The sequence below is a fragment of the Chroicocephalus ridibundus genome, chromosome 11 (assembly GCF_963924245.1).
Source record: "Chroicocephalus ridibundus chromosome 11, bChrRid1.1, whole genome shotgun sequence".
In the NCBI taxonomy this organism is placed as follows: Eukaryota; Metazoa; Chordata; class Aves; order Charadriiformes; family Laridae; genus Chroicocephalus; species Chroicocephalus ridibundus.
This window is the reverse complement of record NC_086294.1, coordinates 20192496-20212681: the sequence shown is the minus strand read 5'-3', so window position 1 is coordinate 20212681 and position 20186 is coordinate 20192496. Positions and strand designations below refer to the sequence as shown.

At 46.0% G+C, this 20186-nt stretch overlaps 1 protein-coding gene across 6 annotated transcripts in view; it reads right to left on the bottom strand.

Annotated features, from left to right (window-relative positions):
* The window catches only part of SGCD (sarcoglycan delta), a 354617-nt gene that overhangs the window by 120197 nt on the left and 214234 nt on the right, over positions 1-20186 (bottom strand). For 5 of the 6 annotated variants that reach the window (XM_063348882.1, XM_063348881.1, XM_063348885.1 and 2 more), the window contains one exon: positions 18379-18564. In XM_063348882.1, the coding sequence (XP_063204952.1) occupies positions 18379-18564 (186 nt within the window). The remainder of the gene's footprint in view (positions 1-18378; positions 18565-20186) is intronic. The other variant, XM_063348886.1, reaches the window with a different exon arrangement.

Sequence of the window (20186 nt, the reverse complement as noted above, 5' to 3'; positions counted from 1 at the left end):
ACCGATCATCTCCGAACTCATAAATATTAAGAAAAAGTTTTCCATTAGGACCCAATAACTGTTACTTGCTTGTAGCAAATACCACATTAGAACATCTTATTCTGCCCCTGTCAATAATTTGGCTGACTACAAATCCTGAGCCGTTTGCCAGGTTTGTGCTGCTCTCTCGGAGGATGATTGAGAGCTCTGTATAGAGTGATCAAGCAACCCATTAATATTTTACAGCTGGGCTCGGGTTGACGGGCAGTAATTATTCCACAGATTACTTTTTCATTTGAAGTGCAGCTGGTCATCCGTTACTTTCTCCACGGCTTTGAAGGTCCAATAATTCCAATTATTTTTATCAACAGGAGACAGGTAAAGTGGCTCTATGGAAATCTTCCCCGACATGGCACTAAGTAGGTGACTGGAAGCCCACCTCCATTACAAATCCACTCTTGAGAGCTGAGATGTTTGTGTACAGTGGCAAACTCTTTACCTGATTTTCCAATCTAGAGCACAGCACGTATTACCGCTGTAAAAGCCTGCAGCTTCGGCCCGTGCTGAAAGCTGGCAGTCACTAAGCTTTCCCTGTCCAATTACCTTGGACAGGACTGGACCATCAACTGGTTTCCATTAATGAAGATACCGGCCAAATCTTTAAATGGCGTACTTCGAAAAATAAAGCCTTGCAGCGCCACAGGGCAAGAACGGCCAATCTGGTCCCTGAAGGCCACGTAGGCTCTTCTTCATTAATCAGCTGCCCCACCAGTCATGTAACAAAGGCCAGGCAAGACCACTGGCTGTGAGCTCCTGGAGAGCTGTATGGGGCTGAAAGGACACCAGGGCGACCGTCGCATGTCGAGGACATCTGTTGAAACCAGATATGAAACTTGTGCTTTCACGAGGCGTCGCAGCAGGAATTGTCTGCATTGTTCAGAGCAAAGGAAGACTTTCAAGCTCTCCCACATTTCTCGCCAGCTGTGTCGTCGCATACAGCGCCATAACTTACGCTGGGGAGCTCGAAACCTGCAGCGGCCCCAACACTGAAAATTATAATGACAGAAAGGGTTCACCATAAAATTGGCAATCGGATCCGGTGTGCAAGTATGCATTTAATCTTGGAAACATTAGCTGGGTTGAACCTGACTGCTGATGAGTTATTCTCCCTTGCTTGAGTGGAAGGTCATAAACATCCCTGATATTAATGGCCTGGCGGAAGTCAAGGCTCCACGCGGATGGACTGTTCTCTCTCCATTCCTCATCCACCGAGAACTTTCTGCTCCACTTGTTCAGCAAGTGGGCACTTTGAATAATGTGGGAAAGCACCACTTATCTATTCATAGGGTTCCTCCGTCTCACTGCCGCAGTACTGCCGAGTTTGCTGCAGGACAGATGTTTTTTTTCCCCATACCTATTTTTCTTAATCTAAAGGTCCATTTAAGAGATCTGTTCTACAAAATTATAGTTGTGGTGTTCACTGCTCTGCTCTCATAGCAGCTACATTTATTTCATCCTTTCGGTGGGAGTGAGATTGCTTCTCTTGGACTCAGTGGGAGGGAAACTTCCGTGATTTTTTTCATGCCATTGCTTGAGCGTGTGCATTGCAGCAGCTTCTCTTACATTAGGACCAGACTAATAAGATTGACAAAGGGTGGCTGTGGGGCTCTTCACTTCCCCATTATTCTGATCAAGATCTTCTCCCTGGTGCCACACACAAGCGAAGTGACTGTTCCTCAGCCCTTTGTTCCTCTACATACTGCTCCTAATACAACTTGATGCTCCACTAGAAGCACAGGGGCAGTGAGACTTCACAGGAGGACGAAGCCCGCAGGTAGACGCAGAGAGGTACTTTTGGGATATTCTCCTCCACAGACTGCATTGCAGCGACTGCCTCAAACCTACGTTGCTGATGATCCTCAGGACTGTTCATGCTTTGCCATGATGTGAGAGCCTGCACGCTCCTACACAGCACCATGTGAGGAGACACCAGCCACCTCCCCAAAGCGTGGAGGCACGTACAGCCAGCAAGACCCAGCTTTCTGTGGGCAGGTACTGCATGTTCGTGAACGCCGAACTGGATTTCTCCTCCCAAGGAGCCACTCGTAAGGCTGATGAACCAACTCTGCCTGGTGGCAGTGCCAATAACAGCCTTACCTGGAAGCCAGGCTTTCTTATGCAAGACACGAGAGATTGTCCCTACACACCACATTCATTTAAATACTTGGAAAGTGCTATAAAAAGTACCCTTATTTCAGCTCACTGAGTATGAAATACATGCATAATATTCAGGAAAATTACAAGATGGTAATTTTATTGGCTATAACATCCCATCTTACTGAGTCCCTGAAGACACACTCCACAATCCACCAAGCACAGGAGCATCCCAGCGGGTATGTCTCCATTGCTTCCTTAAAAAAAGGGCAAAAAGGAGTGCTGGGAGCATCCGAGAGCAGAACGTGCTGACACACTCGTCTCCTGGCCACACAGCGGCCTCCCAGGCGACCGGCAGACCCTCCCGCAGCAAGTGTCCCCAAGCACGGCTGCTGCCATCCAAAACTGCCTCCCGGCAGCCGGAGCCACCTCGCCTGCACCCCACAGTCCCCAGGGGCTCCAGGGGATACTTCCCAGACGTGGCCTCAGGAAGCCGCGAGCTCCCAAACTCACCATCTGGAAGGGCAACAGGTTTTGCATCGGGAGTTTGTTCATCCCGACGCGCGCCCTGCCTCTATCCAGAAAGCTGGGGCAATCAAATATTTAACATATTGAACGAGGGCGCTGCCAGCTAAGAGGAACAGCAATTAAAGACCTCCTGACTCATCAGATATCAAAGGGGAAGCGACACAGTGGGGAATAGAAATATTCTGAAGGAGCCAGACGTTTGCAGTGCACTGGGCCAGGCATTCACATTAACAGCATCCCAAACAAGCTGGGAACAATGTTTGCTTAAAATCCCCAGTGGGGAGCTGCATCATCAAGAGGGGAAAAAACAAAGGAAAATGGGTATTTCAAAATTCATAAAGACTACATCCTTTCTTCTGCAATAAAAACGACGTAAGATGGCAGTGTTACGGTCCTAGGTGCCTGGAATCTGCCTGTACGCCACAAGGAGCAATTTAGATATTTTGGAAAACGTGCTCTTTCAGCTTGCTCTGCAAACTTACCCACTTCTGTGTGCGCGCTTCAAGCATGCACAGACGTTTTACTATGGGACCTCAGTATCTGCTCGTGTGTGTGCTGCTTGCTGGCCCCGAATCGATGCCCTGACCAGAGGAAGATGCGTCTGATCACAGATACTGGATCTTAAGGTCACACCTGATTTGGCTTGAGCAGAAGACAGTGTGTGTAACCGCTGAATCAGCACACTGATGGCACTCCTGGAAAAGGATTAGAAAGCAAACCTCAAGCCCAATAAACTCATCCATGAGCCTAATGAAAGCAAAACTGGACCTTGCGGTATTAATATCCACATGAGCACGGCTGCTGTGAGCACACAGGTCCTGTAAGTGACGATACTATGTGAAGTGACTTGGAATTTTCTGGGATTCCCTGCCAGGCAACATTAAAAATCTAAGAAACCAAGACATTCCTATAGCTGATGATGCTGAACAGGTACCTACTACGTATTTCCACACCTTACGGACAAGCGTGTGGCATCACTCGCAGGTCAGCAGCCGGGCAGGCGGCAGCACAGGACTGACAGGAGTCCAAATGTTTGTGATTACCCAACAGTTTTAGCACCTTCATTGCTGCAAAACCATGCTTAAAAGCAAGTAACTGCATAAGTCAGCACAGGACTGGTGACTTATAACCTACCTTTCCTTTGGGAAAATGTCCTTTATGTCACCGTACGGTTTACTTCTCCAAACGTCACAACGAAAGACAAATAAACTTTCTCTCTCTGAGAATCACACAGAAGTGTGATTTAAAAACTGCAAGGGCAAGCCAAAGCTGCCGCTTCCCTCTGCTCCAAAATGTTCCTCTGCTTCCTTTCCCATAAACCTTCCTGGTGTCCTGCAGATATCCCCACAAAATTACCCACCTGCAGAGACAATATCCCCATTCCGCTGCCAGACGGAGGTCACTCGAGCGAGTCCGCATACCTCGGCTCAGGTGCTCATTTTTAAGTTTGGCTAACCTTAAAGCAAAGTGCCCTTTAAGTGCATATCGCTTTAGCCCTAAAATACTTAATCATTAACGATTTAAAGCAGAAAGGAATTTAAGTGAGTTAGACATCCTGTAATAGGCCTTTTGACTAGGGCCATTAGGAACATTTTGGTTCAGTTCAGACATAATTTATCATCCTGAGTGGAATTCACCTGAAAGGCAGGCACTGCCTCCTGCTCTTGTAGCTCTTCTCTTAGGGGGAAAAAAAAATAAAAAAAAGGAAAAAAATCCATTCAGCTTTTCTGATTTCCCAAATAGCTTAAGGTTATGAATGCCAGATAGCTTCCAGCTAGGCATTTACTGCTGTCTTTAATAGCCAAAGCCTATCAGAAACCTCCTGAGGCTAAATACACAGCAGAGAGCAAAAAGTAATCATTTTATATTCCAATCCCCGGTAGAAGAAACCTGCTGTAAGAAGGTTAAAGCACTGCAGACTGGTCTTCTTACCACTTCTAACTCACCGGTTAATTATCGCAGCTTGGCCGGTTCCTCAGCCAACACGCAGCTTCGCTGACTTCAGGGCACCCACGGAAGCAGCAGAGCTACCCTGGGACCTCTGCAGCAGCATCCCCCAACACTAACCTACCTCTGGATAGCAACAGTAAATTAAGAAAAGGGCACAGCTTAGATATTAAAGAGCATCTGGGCCATAAAATAAGACATTTCAGCATCTAATATGTGATTTTTAGGCTGGTGTCAACTTACAGTGATGCTCCAGTTATTCTGTGGAATAGAGTCTGACAGCCTTTATAAGCATGGCTCATTTTTATATGGGAAACATATAAAAATGCTGATGCATTATACTGGTGTATATAAACATGAAAAATAGCAAAGGTAAGCCAGAAAAGGCTCAAGTCCTTCAGAATGTAATACAAAAAATATCCAGCCATCTTTCTGAGTGATTACAGAAAATTACATCCCTATCAAAGAACTGTGAAAGATAACAAAAAGCTGCTAGGATGGACATGTTCTCTGCTTAATTTAGTAGATTTTGGATGTAATTTCTACTGAGCCACAGCAATTTCATTGCTCTTAAGTTTTAAAGATTATTTTTTTTTCCTATACAGACAAGCATGGGAAGGGAATGAAACACCTGAAAGACATCTCAAAATACCTCAATATAAAAATGCCATATTCTTCCATTACGCTGGTAACAGCGATGTGTATTACCTCTTTCCCCTCCCTATAATTTAAACACCCGTGCCACGACGTTTCTTTAACACAAGGCATGGACCATCCTAGTGCTTTGACTGCAGAAAGCGGGGTACAGCCGGGCTGGCAGGCGTCAGCACGGGAAAAACATTGTATTGGAAAGGAAGGTTCGTTCCCTTAACGATATCGAGCTGATGCTGAGTGCCTGACTTGGAGTGGCTGGGAATGATTTCTAATGGAACTAAGGTCAAGAAAGATGGGAACTTGTTAATAATAAATACATTTATTACAATAAATACAGTTCCTTTTACTAGCGAACACGGATGGACAGTGAGGAAGGAACGCGCACGATTTGAGACTACCATCAACAGTAAATTTTTAAAAACTCTAATTTACTCATTAAAGCTCAATGGAGATACCTCCACGACGTCCATCGAGGTCATCCATCCCTCATCCCCATGGCACAGACACGACGACCAGCTCCTGCTGCATGACTGCAGCCTGAAAGTACGGGCAACTGCTCTGCTTCCACTTTTTATCATTTTAAAGGATTTTCATGGGGGGCTGGCAGCTTTGGTAACCGATTAGTGTATATTACTAAGACAATTCACGGGGCTTCTATAAGCCAGAAGGAGCCACGCTGGGAGATCTGCTTTCTGCTCTAAATATAGCAGCACAAGAAATGAAATCCAAGTGCCAGATTTCCGTGGGATTTCCTGGGGTGAAATCCATTGCATACATGGCTCATTAGAGACCTTTAAAACAAAACCCAGAATTACAGATTGCACCAGTGTATTCCCTTCCCGGTGCTGTTACTGAAAACATTTTGGATGAATGGTGGTCATTTCCCCACCATGAATCTCATCATCTCTCTACACTTGTTCTCAGTAAGCGTTTCAGCCAGCTCATCCAATACGAACATCCGTGATAATTGTGACCAAGCAGTGAAGTTAGCCATTTAACTTCACATTTCTTAGTGGATGGATTCATTTTAAGAACAGGAAACCATGAAATGAGGAAAAGGAAAGGAAGAAATGAGTACAACGGACTAGTTTACTCTCATTTACTGGGGTTCATGTATAATTGTCCACCAATTCCAGGTTCCTGTGCTGTGTTTCCAAAGCTGGGAGCCTGCTTCTGTAAGACTTCAGAGCACAGATTTGTAGTTGTTCCCAGCTATTTCTGTCCACAGAGCTCTCTTGGGTCCTTGTCTGTGTTTTGTACTGCATAAATTCTCCCAGCACCTATGGATTTGTTTTAAACTGACAAACTTGATAGGTGAGTGAAATCCATTTAACGCGTCACCCTATGGGTTATTACCAACCCAAAGCAACCGTCTCTTTTCTTCCCTATGGAGGAAAAAAAAAAACCAAACCAAAAACCCCCAAACCAGGACACACTCTTCTTTGCAGCTGCCCAGACACTGTCCGTATTTCAAAGTTTAAAGCCCTTTCCTTTGCAGCCTGCCTTCTCCAGCTGTATGCTGCCAGACCTGTGCAACCCAGGAGCGATGCCATGGATTGACATCCCTGTAAGAGCAGAACCAAGTCATGCATCAAACCACTGGCTACTCCACAGTTATTTAGCGTACTCTACGGGCAAAAGAGAATTAACTGCCTTCCCAGCCCCAGGCTCTGACCCCACCTGCAGAACAGATTCCCCCCCAAAGCGTGAGACCCTTCCCTCATGCAGGCTGCTCCTGTACGGGAATATCTTAACGCCTTCCATTTTGGTGAGCGCAAATTTCTTACGAGTTACAGTGAGTCGCTCCGACTGGTACCTGGGAGGATGGGAAACACGACCACGGTGCTGGTCCCACGGGCAAGGGAGCACGGGATGCTCGCAGGGCTCCTGGCACCGCAAGCACCAGGGTGGCACTGGGTCTTCACTGGCCTCAGTCTCCCCATCCAGGGAACTGCTGTTCCCATCCTCAGCATGTAAAAGCTCCTCATTCTCAGCTCAAAGAAAACAGGCTTGACGAGGCAAACTGTTCTGCAGAAAAGCTTCCTATAAGAAGACAGGTGTAACAGCAATAAACGGAGCTCCACTGGGAAGAAGGATGGAATTAACACATCTGCCTTCTAACGTACAGGGTTCTTCTTGGGCAACACATGAGTCTGAATCACTTACAGTACTAACAAAGACTAATATCACTGGTCAATACGTCTTGACAAGTAACTTCAAATAAAGATGAAATTTGCCTTGTAATCTATACCTGCTGGGGAACTGAATTGTTCTCCCTTCTAGACAATGCAGTTTTCTGTAAAATCACAGCGGAATTGGTAAGATCCACCCAATCTTCCTATAACCCAGCCATCAGCTGCTCAGGCTAAGGCTCCTCCCCTTCACAACATCCCAGGCTTTGCTGCAAACCTTCTCTCAGTCTCTGTTGACGAGATCTCTCCGTAAATAAGTGCTCGATTCAGAAGTGGCTGGTGTGCACAAATATGTGATTAGCAGGAATTCCCTTTCTAGCACGCAGGGGAAGTAAAGACTGTAAAAGGCATTTGATTTCCCGATTTCCCAGAACAAAATTCTTTAATGTCTTGTTTTGAAAGATTAAATATTTGTTGTCAGAAACAATACCACCCTCCTAAATAACGTGAATAAAAATCAGCACCTACACACGTCTATATGACTTGCACCTACACGAAATACAAGTATTTCAGGGCTCTGCATACAGAACTAAAGTACTTTCTAAAATGCAGAGGGGGACTTTGGCAAGCGTGTTTGCTTGCTAAGAAATAACCGAGGCAGGTCACACGGGTTTTCACGCATTTAACTGTAGCTGCAACTTCAAAAAATATGAGCAATCTGCCAACGACAAACAACGACATTTCCATTTCTGACTCACCTGTAGCCCTCTAAGAGGTCACTGAAAGATTTCAGTCCATCTAAACATTTTGCGTGTTTCAGCATACATTAAAAAGAACTTTCAGGATAACAAGAAGCAGAAATAAGACGCACATTCCTGCTGACTTGTGTGATACAAGACATTAATGAACAATGCAAGAACACAGGAAAGCAGAGCACTCCCCCGTTTTTCAACATCGGTGTCTTCAGTGAAGAGAATAAACCGTAGAAAACGGCCACGTCTCCTGCTACAACATACGCACTTTTATTTTTGTCATGCCTGTTTTCACATCCTTAATACGAGGAGGGATTTTAACAGAGCCAAAGGGTGCCATCGGAGCGACTGTGCTGCCAGAAGCGGCACAGAAACGCTGATGGTCGCAATTAGGCAGAATGTGTAATTGAAATGCCACACGCTCGAGTCTGAAGTGGTGGCTTTGATGCTGGGTGCTGTGCTGCCCCCCCCGCCCTGACACGGCACCTGCCGGTCCCATCACACCCCTCCGGCCACAGCTCCCCATCTCCGCGCCAAACGGGCACCGCGGCGAGAGGAGCAGGGCTGGGTCCTGACACCCGTGCCACAGACCGGTGGGTGGTAAAAGGTCATAGCAGCGCCAGGAGCACACTCCATGGACCAGGAGTACCAGGGCAAGGCGCTGGCAAGCATCCTAAAAAACGTTGCCCAAGCCCATATTCCCATGTCAACACCAACTGCCAAACTATAAACAGTTTGTCATGAGAAAGACCAAATTCTTGCAGCAACACAGACCAAGCCTGTGGCCTCGGTGCTCTGTACAGGGAGATGTCCGAGATATTCCCAACCCCAGCGGCCGTGCCTGTGCTCAGCCCTGCACACCTCCAGTGGGCAGAGCCCCCCTCCTGTGCTTCGCAGGACGTGCTGAGACAAAAAGCTTGTAATTTTTTTCTAGAAAAACCAAAATAGCATTGGAACGCAAGAAGAACTGTACAAAACAAGAAACCCATGATGGAAATGAAACCATCAGGAGGACTTAGGCAAGACACGCACCCCTGCATCCGTCTGCGGGGGACACCGTCACACAGCACGGCCAGTTTGGGAGGATGGACTTTCATAAACACACCACAAACTAGGCTTTAGAGTAATTAAACTTTAATTTTAGCTGGTTCACCCACACTGAAGAATCATTTACGAGGACCCTCAGTCACCTTAACTGCATAAGGATAAAATAATTTTCAGGGACCCCGTGTGTGGCAGTAAACTTCTCAGGTTTGGGGTTTTTTTTTTCCCTCTTCCTGTGGTGGGGTGGGAACTCTAAAGACTTCAATTAGAAGCAATTACTGGAGATGTAGAGGCTTCTCTGAGGTTAAGCTGCCCTTCATTTTCTCAAGAGAAGCCTTTAATTAAATGCAAATAATCACAAATTTCATATAGCAGATTGCCATAATTTCACTATTAGTTACTGGATCTCATTTAAAACTAAAAGAGGTGGGCAGCAGTGCTGGGCGGACGCAAAGGAATGAGAACTCAAGAGGTCAAGGCTGAATTACCTGCGTAAATCTACTCCTCTTTACAAATCTGCCTGCAACCACATCATTTCAGTGTTAACAGGTTGTCCTTCATGCAAGCGCGCTGGAGCGCAGCCCCATAGAAACTCGGGCCTCAATGCAAATAACTACCTCCGTCCATCTCGCTGTTGGCCACGGCAGCGAAGGCAGGGTGGGTAATGGGGAAGGTGTGATTGAAGTGGAAATGACCAGAACTAAAACGCAAGCTATGATGAATTCAAATGGCATGTTTGAGCTCATCTCCATAGCGGAGCTGTGGAAGAACAGGCACATAAAACGGCAGCAAGTATTTTAAATATATCTATCAAAACAGGTATGGCGGCGTGGAAGTGGAGAAGAGATAATACGGCGTCTGCAGGAGGGGAGGGGAAAGGCAGATTCCACAAACCACGGGTCTGTCCTCAAAACCGTCAGTCTTTAGAGCAGGTTCTGACAATTACTGAAGGGAAATAAAGTAAACGCACACAACTGCAGAGAGAATATGCCACTTTTTTCATATCCCTTTTGTTTAGCCAAACGCAAGCTGGGGCTTCACCCAAAGAAGGTGAAGGTTTCTGCTGCTCAGAGCTTTGTGCTTTGCACAGACATTTACAGTGTGAGAGCCGCCTCCGTACCCGTTCCATGGATTATGCTACAACCCAAGATGCAAAACCAGCAGGGCTTCAGGACCAAACGCCATGAAATGTCTTCAGAAGCAGCTTTCTGAAAAGCTGACGGCTTTGCAGTTCCAGGGCACATTGAAAGAGGCATGGAGGCTGCTCCAAGCAGCACCTCAGCCTTGAGGCAACCACGCAGAAGAGGTGCTTCAGAAGAATTATATTTTTGTTATAGCAATGGCTGCCAGGTTTTCAAAGCTGAGAAGGTCATTGCTCTCTGCCATGCAGGGAGTTCAGGAGGGATGTCAGGAAGCTCAAAAGGAGAAAAAAAAGCGCAAGGAACAAGAGAAAGAGCAGTGGAAAACTTACTGTATGGCTCGGCTTGGCACGTCATTTCTGTGCGGATTCCCAAATTAAATCATTTCTCCCACTGTACTGTGAGAATATGGGGAGGGATCAGATTGTAAGCTATTCAGAGGACTAACTGATTATCGGCATTTTAGCAGCGAGCTTGTTTTTGTTCTTTCGCACATTTATAATAATACCTTTTACATGTTCTCTAAGAGACAAATCTCTCTCTGCTTCAGAACTGCTAGTCTGAAGATCTTTTGTTGGCACTGAGACGAATGCTAATGTGAAATATCTTATTTCTTCAGATGAAAGGGAAGCTGAGAACAATCCCCTCTGGAGGGAGGTGGCAGAAGGCGGGATCTGGGATCAAGAGTTTATGACTCACCCCCCCGCGCAGCCCACCCGTGCCCTTCTCCTTGTTTGCTGGGTCCTGCCGCTATCGCACCATGGACCAGCTCCTCCTGCTCTGATAAAGCTTCCCATGGCGTCCCCCCCATGGTGGGGACGTGGGGCAGCAGCAGGCGGGACGCTCTGTTCACAGGCAGGAACGCCTGGAAACAAAGCGTTATGCCAGAGACCAAACGTTCAACCTCACACATCCCTGCTATTCTCCTCCTTTCTCCATCTGTTTTTGTCCCTCTGTTCTTGGAGGGACCAAACCAAGCCATCATGTATTTTTAATGCAGCGATGTATTTTCCTGCTGTGGGGATAGGCAGGAGACTGGCTATTGAGGCTCGACAGCGTGGCCCATACGGCAAACCTGCCAGAGGATGTCTTGCCCTGGCGCCTGCACCGAGCCACAGGCACGAGGAGAGGCGCGTTGCTGAGTTTCCAACAGCTTCCTTCGAATCAGTAGCAGAACTAACCACGAGATGCTGGCTATCTGGATTTCAGGGCTAAATTCTCAGGTGTCTGGTAGAAAAACAGCACCAATAAACACATTTTCTGGTATAGGGACATTTATAGTATCTCTCGCTCCTGGAGAGTAATAAGTACAGAGCTTATGCAGCAGCTTCTTCCACAGTAGAGATACTAATAAATAAGGTTACTTTCTTCTGCCTTGGAAAAATACAGAAATGTTTGAGATATTCCCGTCTCCTGGACACATACTTTTGTTTAGATGGCTTGAGTATGAACAGCAGCTTATAAACAAGTGAGAGCTGGAAGCCCGTCCATCGAGGTGGAAGCACAATCGCGGAAGCCTCCATTCTCCACAAACCCCAACCCAAAATGTCTGAGGGAGAAGGGCCATCTGCCGTCGTAACACTCTGCACACCACAGACTGCTTGTGCAATAGTCAAAGAATAAAAATAAAGAATTACTGAAACGACTGCAGTGCAGTGTATCCAGCTTGGTGTAGTGGTACGACTGGAAGACAGCATGTCACTATTTGTTTTGCTCCCATGACACACGTGCAAGCATCTCCAACGCCATGGCAGGCATCTGAAAACTCCATGGTTCAGCAGAGAGTAGAGACAGTAAGGTAAAAATACGGAGTCCTTTCATCACCTTTTGGTAACGAGGAAGATGAAAGCCCTAAGTGCTTATGGTGGCTGAGAAAATGTGGTATGAGGATAACAAAAATGAAATATTATCAGAGACTGAGTTTTCAAAGGTGCAGCACTAGAAGAAACTGATGCATATGTAACTCAGCAAAGCCATCAGTACCGAATGCTTGACACTCTGGAGGATGCAACAATGAGGGGGTCAAACTTGTAATGAAATCATGCAATATCCTGTTAAAACTGACTGTATTATTCTAAACTCCAAAGGAGCGAAGGTAAAAAAGTGCTATATATATCTTTTACAAAGATAAGGAATCCCAATTGCTTTTCATGCAGAAACAGAAACTCTAGGAATGAATTCAGGTCTCTGAAAAGAGTAAAAGAAAAGCGTAACACATTTTTTTTCCTCAATCCAGGAAGAAGGAAATTAGAATTTAGTGCAAAAACCTGCAAATAAAAAGCATTGCGGTGACAGGCTGATGTCAATGCCAAGATTCCTACTAAATTCTTAACAGTACAGTCACTCACAGCGTTGCTGGTGTTGTCAGATCTCTACAAGATTAACATCTTTATATCAGAAGATGCCGTCCACGTGAATGAGGAAAGAAGGGAAATACGCAAAGCCCCTGGGCCATGCAAGCAGGCTCAAAACAATTACTTGCTTTGTAAAAAGGGCGATGTGAATTAGGATGGAAAAGCGCACAATTTTGTATGCATGTGTGTGAGGGAGAGAGAGGAAAAACACCACCCCTTCACTCTTTCCTCTATAAGGATACAGCAACATTAATTCTAACTCTAAACAATTTTAGCTGACTGATGACAGTCGCGCTACAAAGCAGAAGCTGAAAAGCAGATCCGGTTTCTTTCCCACATTGGCCTTACCACTGCACCTAAAGAGACCCCGGAGAAATCATGAAAAGAGGTCTATAAACTGCACAGTCGTTTTATTCTAAGGCAATTTTTAATTTAAAAAAAATAATAATTTATAAACAGAGCAAAGTCTCTTCCTTTAAATCATTAATAAAAGAATCTTGGCTGTTAGGGCAATGAGCTTTCCTAACTCTAATCCATCTTTACTGCTGTGTTATTACCCTACTGTTTTCCTGTAATTAAAATGTGGCAGGTAGTTTACACACAAGAGGGAGTAATTGTATTGGAAATAACTGTTCATAACCAAATTTTAAAAGCTCATTTTTCTTATCAGCTTTTAATAAAGAAAGCAAGATAATAATGATATTTAACATTCGTGCCACCTACAGCAGCATTTTTTCTCTCTAAATTGCTAACATTTCATTCAACAACGCTAAAACATACCCCTTCAGCTCTGAATGCAGCCTGCAGCAAAAAACAGGAAAAATGTGAACAATTGCAGTCATTTGTTCCCGCTGAACTGAAATCATGAAATATGGCTGAACCTCATGCTAAGGACCCAAACCTTCAAAAAGCCTTGAGTGGTTCTGGAAGGAGAACACAGAGTTTGCACGTGCTGTGCTTAGGGAGCATCCGACCTCGGCCGGATCAGCAAGAGAGGAAGATCCCCCTCTCTCCGCGTCCTAAGGAAGGTGGAAGGAGGTGGGTCACCGCCTGCCCATTTCTACATTGCATTTCCTTAAAGGCGCATGCATAAATGGCATGAGCGGTCTCCATGGATTTGCACAGACCTGGAAGCAGCACACACTCTCCCGGCTCGGAGGAAGATGTTAAGTTTGGCCTGTAAAGGGCCTCTTGAATACCGAAGCTGCAGAATATTTCCCTTACAAAGATTATTCTTTGCTTTGGATGATTCTTAGAAGACAGTTCTCCAGGAATTTCAAGCCTTGAAAGCTGATTAGAGGAAAAACATAATTTTTCCATTTATTATCATTTACAATCTGGTAGAACCTGCCAATATATAAGACTGCAGGATGCTGTATGCAAACGGCTTCTCTCCCAAAGAGCACACAATCTAAAACACGGGAGCAGGCAACTGTGGGTAGAAACATCAGGGAAGGGCAAAGGAAACGCAAAGGGTCCTCAGTGCTTTGATGGGCTGACAAGCAGGTGGACATTTGCCATTTAAATGCAGCCACAAGAGCACAGTTGTTGTCTCTCCTGTTCAGAGGTCCTCCTGCTGCCGAAGAGGCTATAAAGGGGTACAAATGGATAACGCTTTAGACTCCTGACACTGTTCAGGGTAGCAGGCATTGCACGCTACCCTTGTGGAAAGAGGTCAATGTGCTGTCATTGCCCGCTACCTGAGCCTTGTACTGTTTTAAAGAAGGATATTGGTTTGCTGTGTCAATGTGAGCACATCTTTTGTTGTAATATTCAGAAACTAATCCAAAAAAGAAGCTTTTAAAAAATGGCTTAAGCTCACTAGTATCCGCTGAAGTAGCGATCCCCAGCACATCACAGGCACAGAGCATGAGAGATGCTTACATACCGTCATGAGGAATCCGACTGCTAAAGAGCTACATCACTGGATGCAAGCGCAGGTGGACCATAAAGAGGAAGGTCGTTAAGAGCTCCGGTTCCAGCCTTGTAATTAGATTGGCACATAGAAACCCTTGCGGGGGCTGTGCCAGCCTCAGCTGAGCTCCGCACAGCTGGAGGTTGAGCCCTCCACCACGCAGGGTGACCGCAGGACCTGCAGAGTGGGCGGCTCAGCCACATACCCAGCCCGTGGGCATTAGGGTTTTATCTCCCCCAAGCCAACATGTGGAAACCGTATACTTCTACCAGGCTTGTCCAAGATCTGAATGAAGTGGAGTTCCCTTTACCTATATGTCATCGGAAAGTTGAGTGCTGGTCAGTGGTTTCTACCTCAATTAGGTTAGGCCACCTTCAGGGTGCATTTGGGTTTCAACCCAAATTGGTGGCTTTCGTCCAGATTCATCCCGTGGTTTGGCTTAAAAATCAAAGTAAGGTTTAGAGGTAGCAACCATGCGTGGTCACAGAGCTTCCCGCAGTCCTGGAGCAGCGCAGCGCTGATTTAAATGAACGGGATAAATGGACCTGGCTATGGGAACCAGCTGTGAGACAAGCAGATGATATTCGAGGTCGCCTCCAGGCCTGTTTTTCATACAGCCTGTGCCTGATAAAGGCATTTAAAACAAATTGAGGATCAAATACTACACGAGAAGTGAACGACTGCACCAGAGGACAGACTAGACAGTGACCAACCGGCCCCGCACGAATGCAACACCGCTCTGACAGCCCTGTGTGAAAACCAATAGCCACACATGAATTTGCTTAAGCCTTGAACGTTCAGATAAAAGCAAAACCTAGCATAAATTAGTGTTGCCTTGCTTATTAAAAGCCACGGATGGGAAGCTTTACAGTTTGATTTTACAGGAGTTGTTTCCCGTAGCAGGAGCCAGCGGGGCACGCAGAGGGGCGACGTGGAAGCGGAGCGGAGGGGTACTGCTACAACAGGCACGAGAAGGTGCTATTCTTTTCCCTGGGATTGTCTTGCTTCATCTCCTCCTCCCTTCTCCACTCCCCATTATCAGCATTTAAAACGCCCCCGAGTTTTCTTGAGCAGATTTGCCATGCTCATTAAAATAATGGGAGCACTTACTGGCTATCATGAGCGCTCATTAAATTCTGGTAAGTGCCAGGACTGTCCTGTGGAGCTGAACAGGCTCAGGCTCTGGGAGGAGAGCTCAGGGATGGGAAGATACTGGAAATACTGCATTTTCCACACGAAAAAAACGACAAACTTTCCTCTCCTTTTTCGCTCTGCGGGCATGGGGGTAATTCAGACCCGCTAAGCCGCAGCCTTTGCTTACTGACTACGCGAATCACTCCCCCGTCCCAGAAGGACTCTCAACTCCTCTTATCAGAACAGGAACAAATTAAAGATTTTTCCATATTTGCATCTCCTCATTTGAGAATTTTCCTACATTTGTTATTTAGAGATAAAAGTCTGCCTCTAAAAATTCACTTAGCAAAGTAGTTTTCTCAGCCTGAGGGAATGGTGCAGAAGGGATTGCAGAGCAGGATCCAAAGCAGCTGGCGAGGCTGCAGGAGCAGCAGGAGATCGGGAGATGAATGGGTGCACATCAGGGCAAGGATCACATTTTACATGCTCTGTTCTTCCATTTATTTCCAATCAGCTGTGGCAGAGACACACACCCTGACCAGCGTGGCCATGCCTATAACCATAAAGCAGTTCCCGCTGCAGGATGCAGTGCTACCGTCTGTGTTTTTATCACCAAATGCTGGGTCATCGCCTACTAACGTTAGAAGATGTGAATTAACTAAAACCATATACAAATATACTGGACTAATCCCCACTGAATCAGAGGGCAAGTGACTATTAAAGGAAATCGACTCAGACAAGAGCGTGAAGATCATTGCATACCCAAAAAAGCCAGTATATGTCCTAGTGGGGCAGAGAGAGCTTCCAGAAAGAGGAGGTTTCTGCATGCATCCCTAGGAGATGAGCCTCCTGCAGATGGCCTGCAAAATGCAACGCATCAGGAGAGGGCGGTGAAGGAGAAAGGAGCAGAGGGGTTCTCCTGGCTTCCCAAAGAACTTGTAGAGTTGACTCACCACCGCCACCAAACAGCAGAAAGCATGGGACCGACGTACCAAGTTATGTTATTCTGAAGAAATAAAGTTGCATTCCTGAAAAGTGAGAATCTGAAACCCTATTATTTTGTGCTTGGGCTGATACCCGTACCACTGCCTGTACCTGAGCGTATGACCAAGTCTTCCATCACCTCAGAAATACCTATTTTTCAACTACATTAATCTAAAGACCACAGTTCAGCATGAAATGTGTCTCAAAACGGCATCAATTTCACAAGATCAAATAGCTGGTCTGGTTAAGCATTAATTGCTCCAGTTTGGCTCGCTCTTCACCCATTCACAGGAGCTTTTTGTGGATTACTGCTTCATAATTGCTTTCTCCCTAAGCGCACATGCCTTGCAATCTTCTGCACACCTTGACAGCATCCTGGTTAGAGAAAATGAATGCTACGTGTCCCCCTGACACAGCATTTTGTCTGCTGGATACAGCGCGTCAGAGATTGTTTACTCAACTTCTCATGGCCCATTAATGACATAATGTTGGACACAGCTGTTCCGGGCCCCGCAAGAGCAAAACAGAGAAAGAAATGCCGAGAGACTTCAAACATGCTGCTCGCATCAGAGCCTGGCTGGGAAAGTCCTTGAAAGTGTCTAGAGGAATTTAGCCTTACAGCTCTCTCATGAAGTAAATCCAGGATTAAAGCCTCAAACTTAGTTTCTCCTGAAGACTCAAATGATCTTAAAATAACTCCATCCGACCAAGGTGGCAATAACTGCTTTGAAGAAGAGGGGACCAATCATTTCATTTTCACTCTGCTTGGCCAAATTATCCCCTGAAAATCTAGGACCTACCACACAAAGGCTCACTGCCCCTGGGAGTGGGGTGTGCCTGGTTCATCGTGTCCTGACTTCCGGTGCGTTTGAGCAGGAGAGGTGAAGCTCACCCTGTAAAAAGGCAATTCAAGGTCAAGGCACCCCTTTAAGATCTCAAAAAGTGTTGGAACAGAGTTCACGTGATGCACGGAGCGCTCCATGCCCAGAAGGCACCATCTGCCCCAGTGCAATCTGCCCAACTTTTTGCTAGGGGCTTCTGGAAAGCTAAGCCTGGCCGGGGATCAGTGCGACAAGGGAGTACTGCTGGCAGGACTGATGTGTACCTGCCACAGCACCACGAGGATAAGGACATGCTCCACCTAAATACCACGCCCAGGGAGCCACTCTGGAAATTCTATTTTTCTTCATGAAGCTTCTGGAACCACGTCATTACGGAAGAACATGAATTTTCCCTAAGAAAAAGGCAAATCAAGTTTCTCGACTTCCCGGTCATGGAGAAAAGCGGAAATAGCGTGAGAGAAAGGCCCACACCCATTCCCACATCCCAGTTCAAAATAACCTATTTCATTAACTTTAAAACACTATATAATTCAAAATTGAGGCAGGATGGCATATATTGTTCACATATATACATGTATATATACAGCAGGTAGAAGGAGCATGATTTGCAACGCTGAGCTGATTCCTCAGCTTGGCAATACTGCAGGCATCTCCAGCAGAAAACGAGGATTAATCGGTAAATTTGTTCCTCCTTATAATAACAGCTATCTGGGGCAACTAGTGCACCCCGATATCGAAGCTGTATCTGAATTAACACTCAGAGAAAAGACCATCACCCTCCCTCATCTTCCCCAGACCTTTCAGGGTAACCCCTACTTACAATTGTGAAGTTCATAACCTTCAGAATCCAGATGGTCATAGCAAGGTTCACCAGGATTAAAATCATTAGGAGCAGCACAAAGAAATAGAGGCATCTCTTCCTCCAGCCATAAATCCCCACTTTGTATACCTGGGGTCCTTCCGAGGTCTGCATGGTGCTCCGGTGCGCGTACTGTTCCTGAGGCATCTGAAATGATCACAAAGAAATAACCACGTGTATTAAGCGGCCAGAGAAAGTTGATCATAAAAACTGCTCCTGTCTGTGCCTCTTAGAGGGTTTGCTTTTTTCTTTTTCAGAGTTCACCAGCTGGGCAGCACCTCTTTCAGTATCTTGCTTCTGCATTATTTTTCTCTCTGCTTACCGTATGCAGTAACATACCAAAAGAGAATTTTATGTGCTAAATGTATATATATTTATAAATACACGTAAGCGCACTGTTTAAAGGTATCCTATGGAGCTCATTCTCGATTGACTCTGTTCACCGCCCCAGGTTTTGCAAGGCAGGCACTCCAGGGCCTCTAAGGATCCTAAGGGGAAAATTTTGCATGCGTTTGGTAAAAGCAGTCGAGTTCAGCAGTTTGTTTTGAAGACACAATATTACTTCGCAGAGGCTTTAATTTAAAAAAAAAAAAAAATCATCTCAAATAAAATCATTCCTTCCAGCCAAAGAAAAAAGGCAAAGGGGAAGCATTTGCCTTTCTCCCTTCCCACACTCCAAACTTTCTTAGCCAAGTAAGCCTGAAGCACAAGGTTCTCCAGCTGCCACATCCCTAACAAATTATCCCCAAATATCTATGCTGGTTTAGCAAGGACTCTGATACCCCGGGTGGACATGGCACGCCAGGACAACACCAGGGGACAAAACCAAGGAAAGAGGGAAGGAAGAAAAGCTGGTGCCGAGGAAAGCAGTGCAGCAGCATCCCCTGGAAGAATGGCCTGAAGTCCCCTGTGGCGAGCATCGTCCCCTCTCCTACGTCCCGGTACCCGGGTGGCTCTGGGCAGTCGGGGATCTAGCTGTCCCCACCGTGGATGGAAAGAGACGGGTGCTTTTAAACGGCTCCACAGGCAGCCAGGACAGGGGTCCGGAGCAGAACGGACCCCATCGTGGAGGTATTTCGTGCCGCACAAATGAAAGTATTCACATTCTCTCCCTTCACATTCAGGGTGCAGAAACCCACTTTCACGGGCTTCCCCCAGGGATCAGTTTCTTTCATTTTCAGACTTTTTCAACACACAGACCGAGGATATCATATCACCTCTAATAACGCATAGTTTGCTGAATGTTTTGCATTTTAGACTCTAGACAGATAAGAAGCCACCAAACGTGTTCTTGCTCTACTGATTCAACACCACGGGCTTCTTCCTCAGGGTATTTGGCATCGACGTTTGTATGCAGTGAATTACAAAATTCACATAACAGGAGGAAACAACGTGAGTTCCTCTCTGTGGTAGTGTTATCTGCCAGGGCAGAAAGAGAATGATAGAAATTAGATGCTCATTGATAGCAGCTTATGTTTGTTTACCATTAGTTTCCTGGTTTTTTCCTTACTTTTTTGCTAATAGCTTCATACTCCAGCATCTAATAAAATACAGCGTGCAGTCGGCGGTGGTGCAGAGCCCGTTGCAGGCTGATGCAAGGCGAGTTTCTTCACGGAATAACTTTTATTCCAGTAGCATTGCGCCAGGAATGAAGTTAACACTTTATTTTCCTACTTCAACGCTGAAGCCCACACATTTGAGGCAAGGGCTGCCTGAAGAAGGGTTTTTTAACCTTTCACTGCTCCAAAAGTTGCCAAGACCTGCGCTGT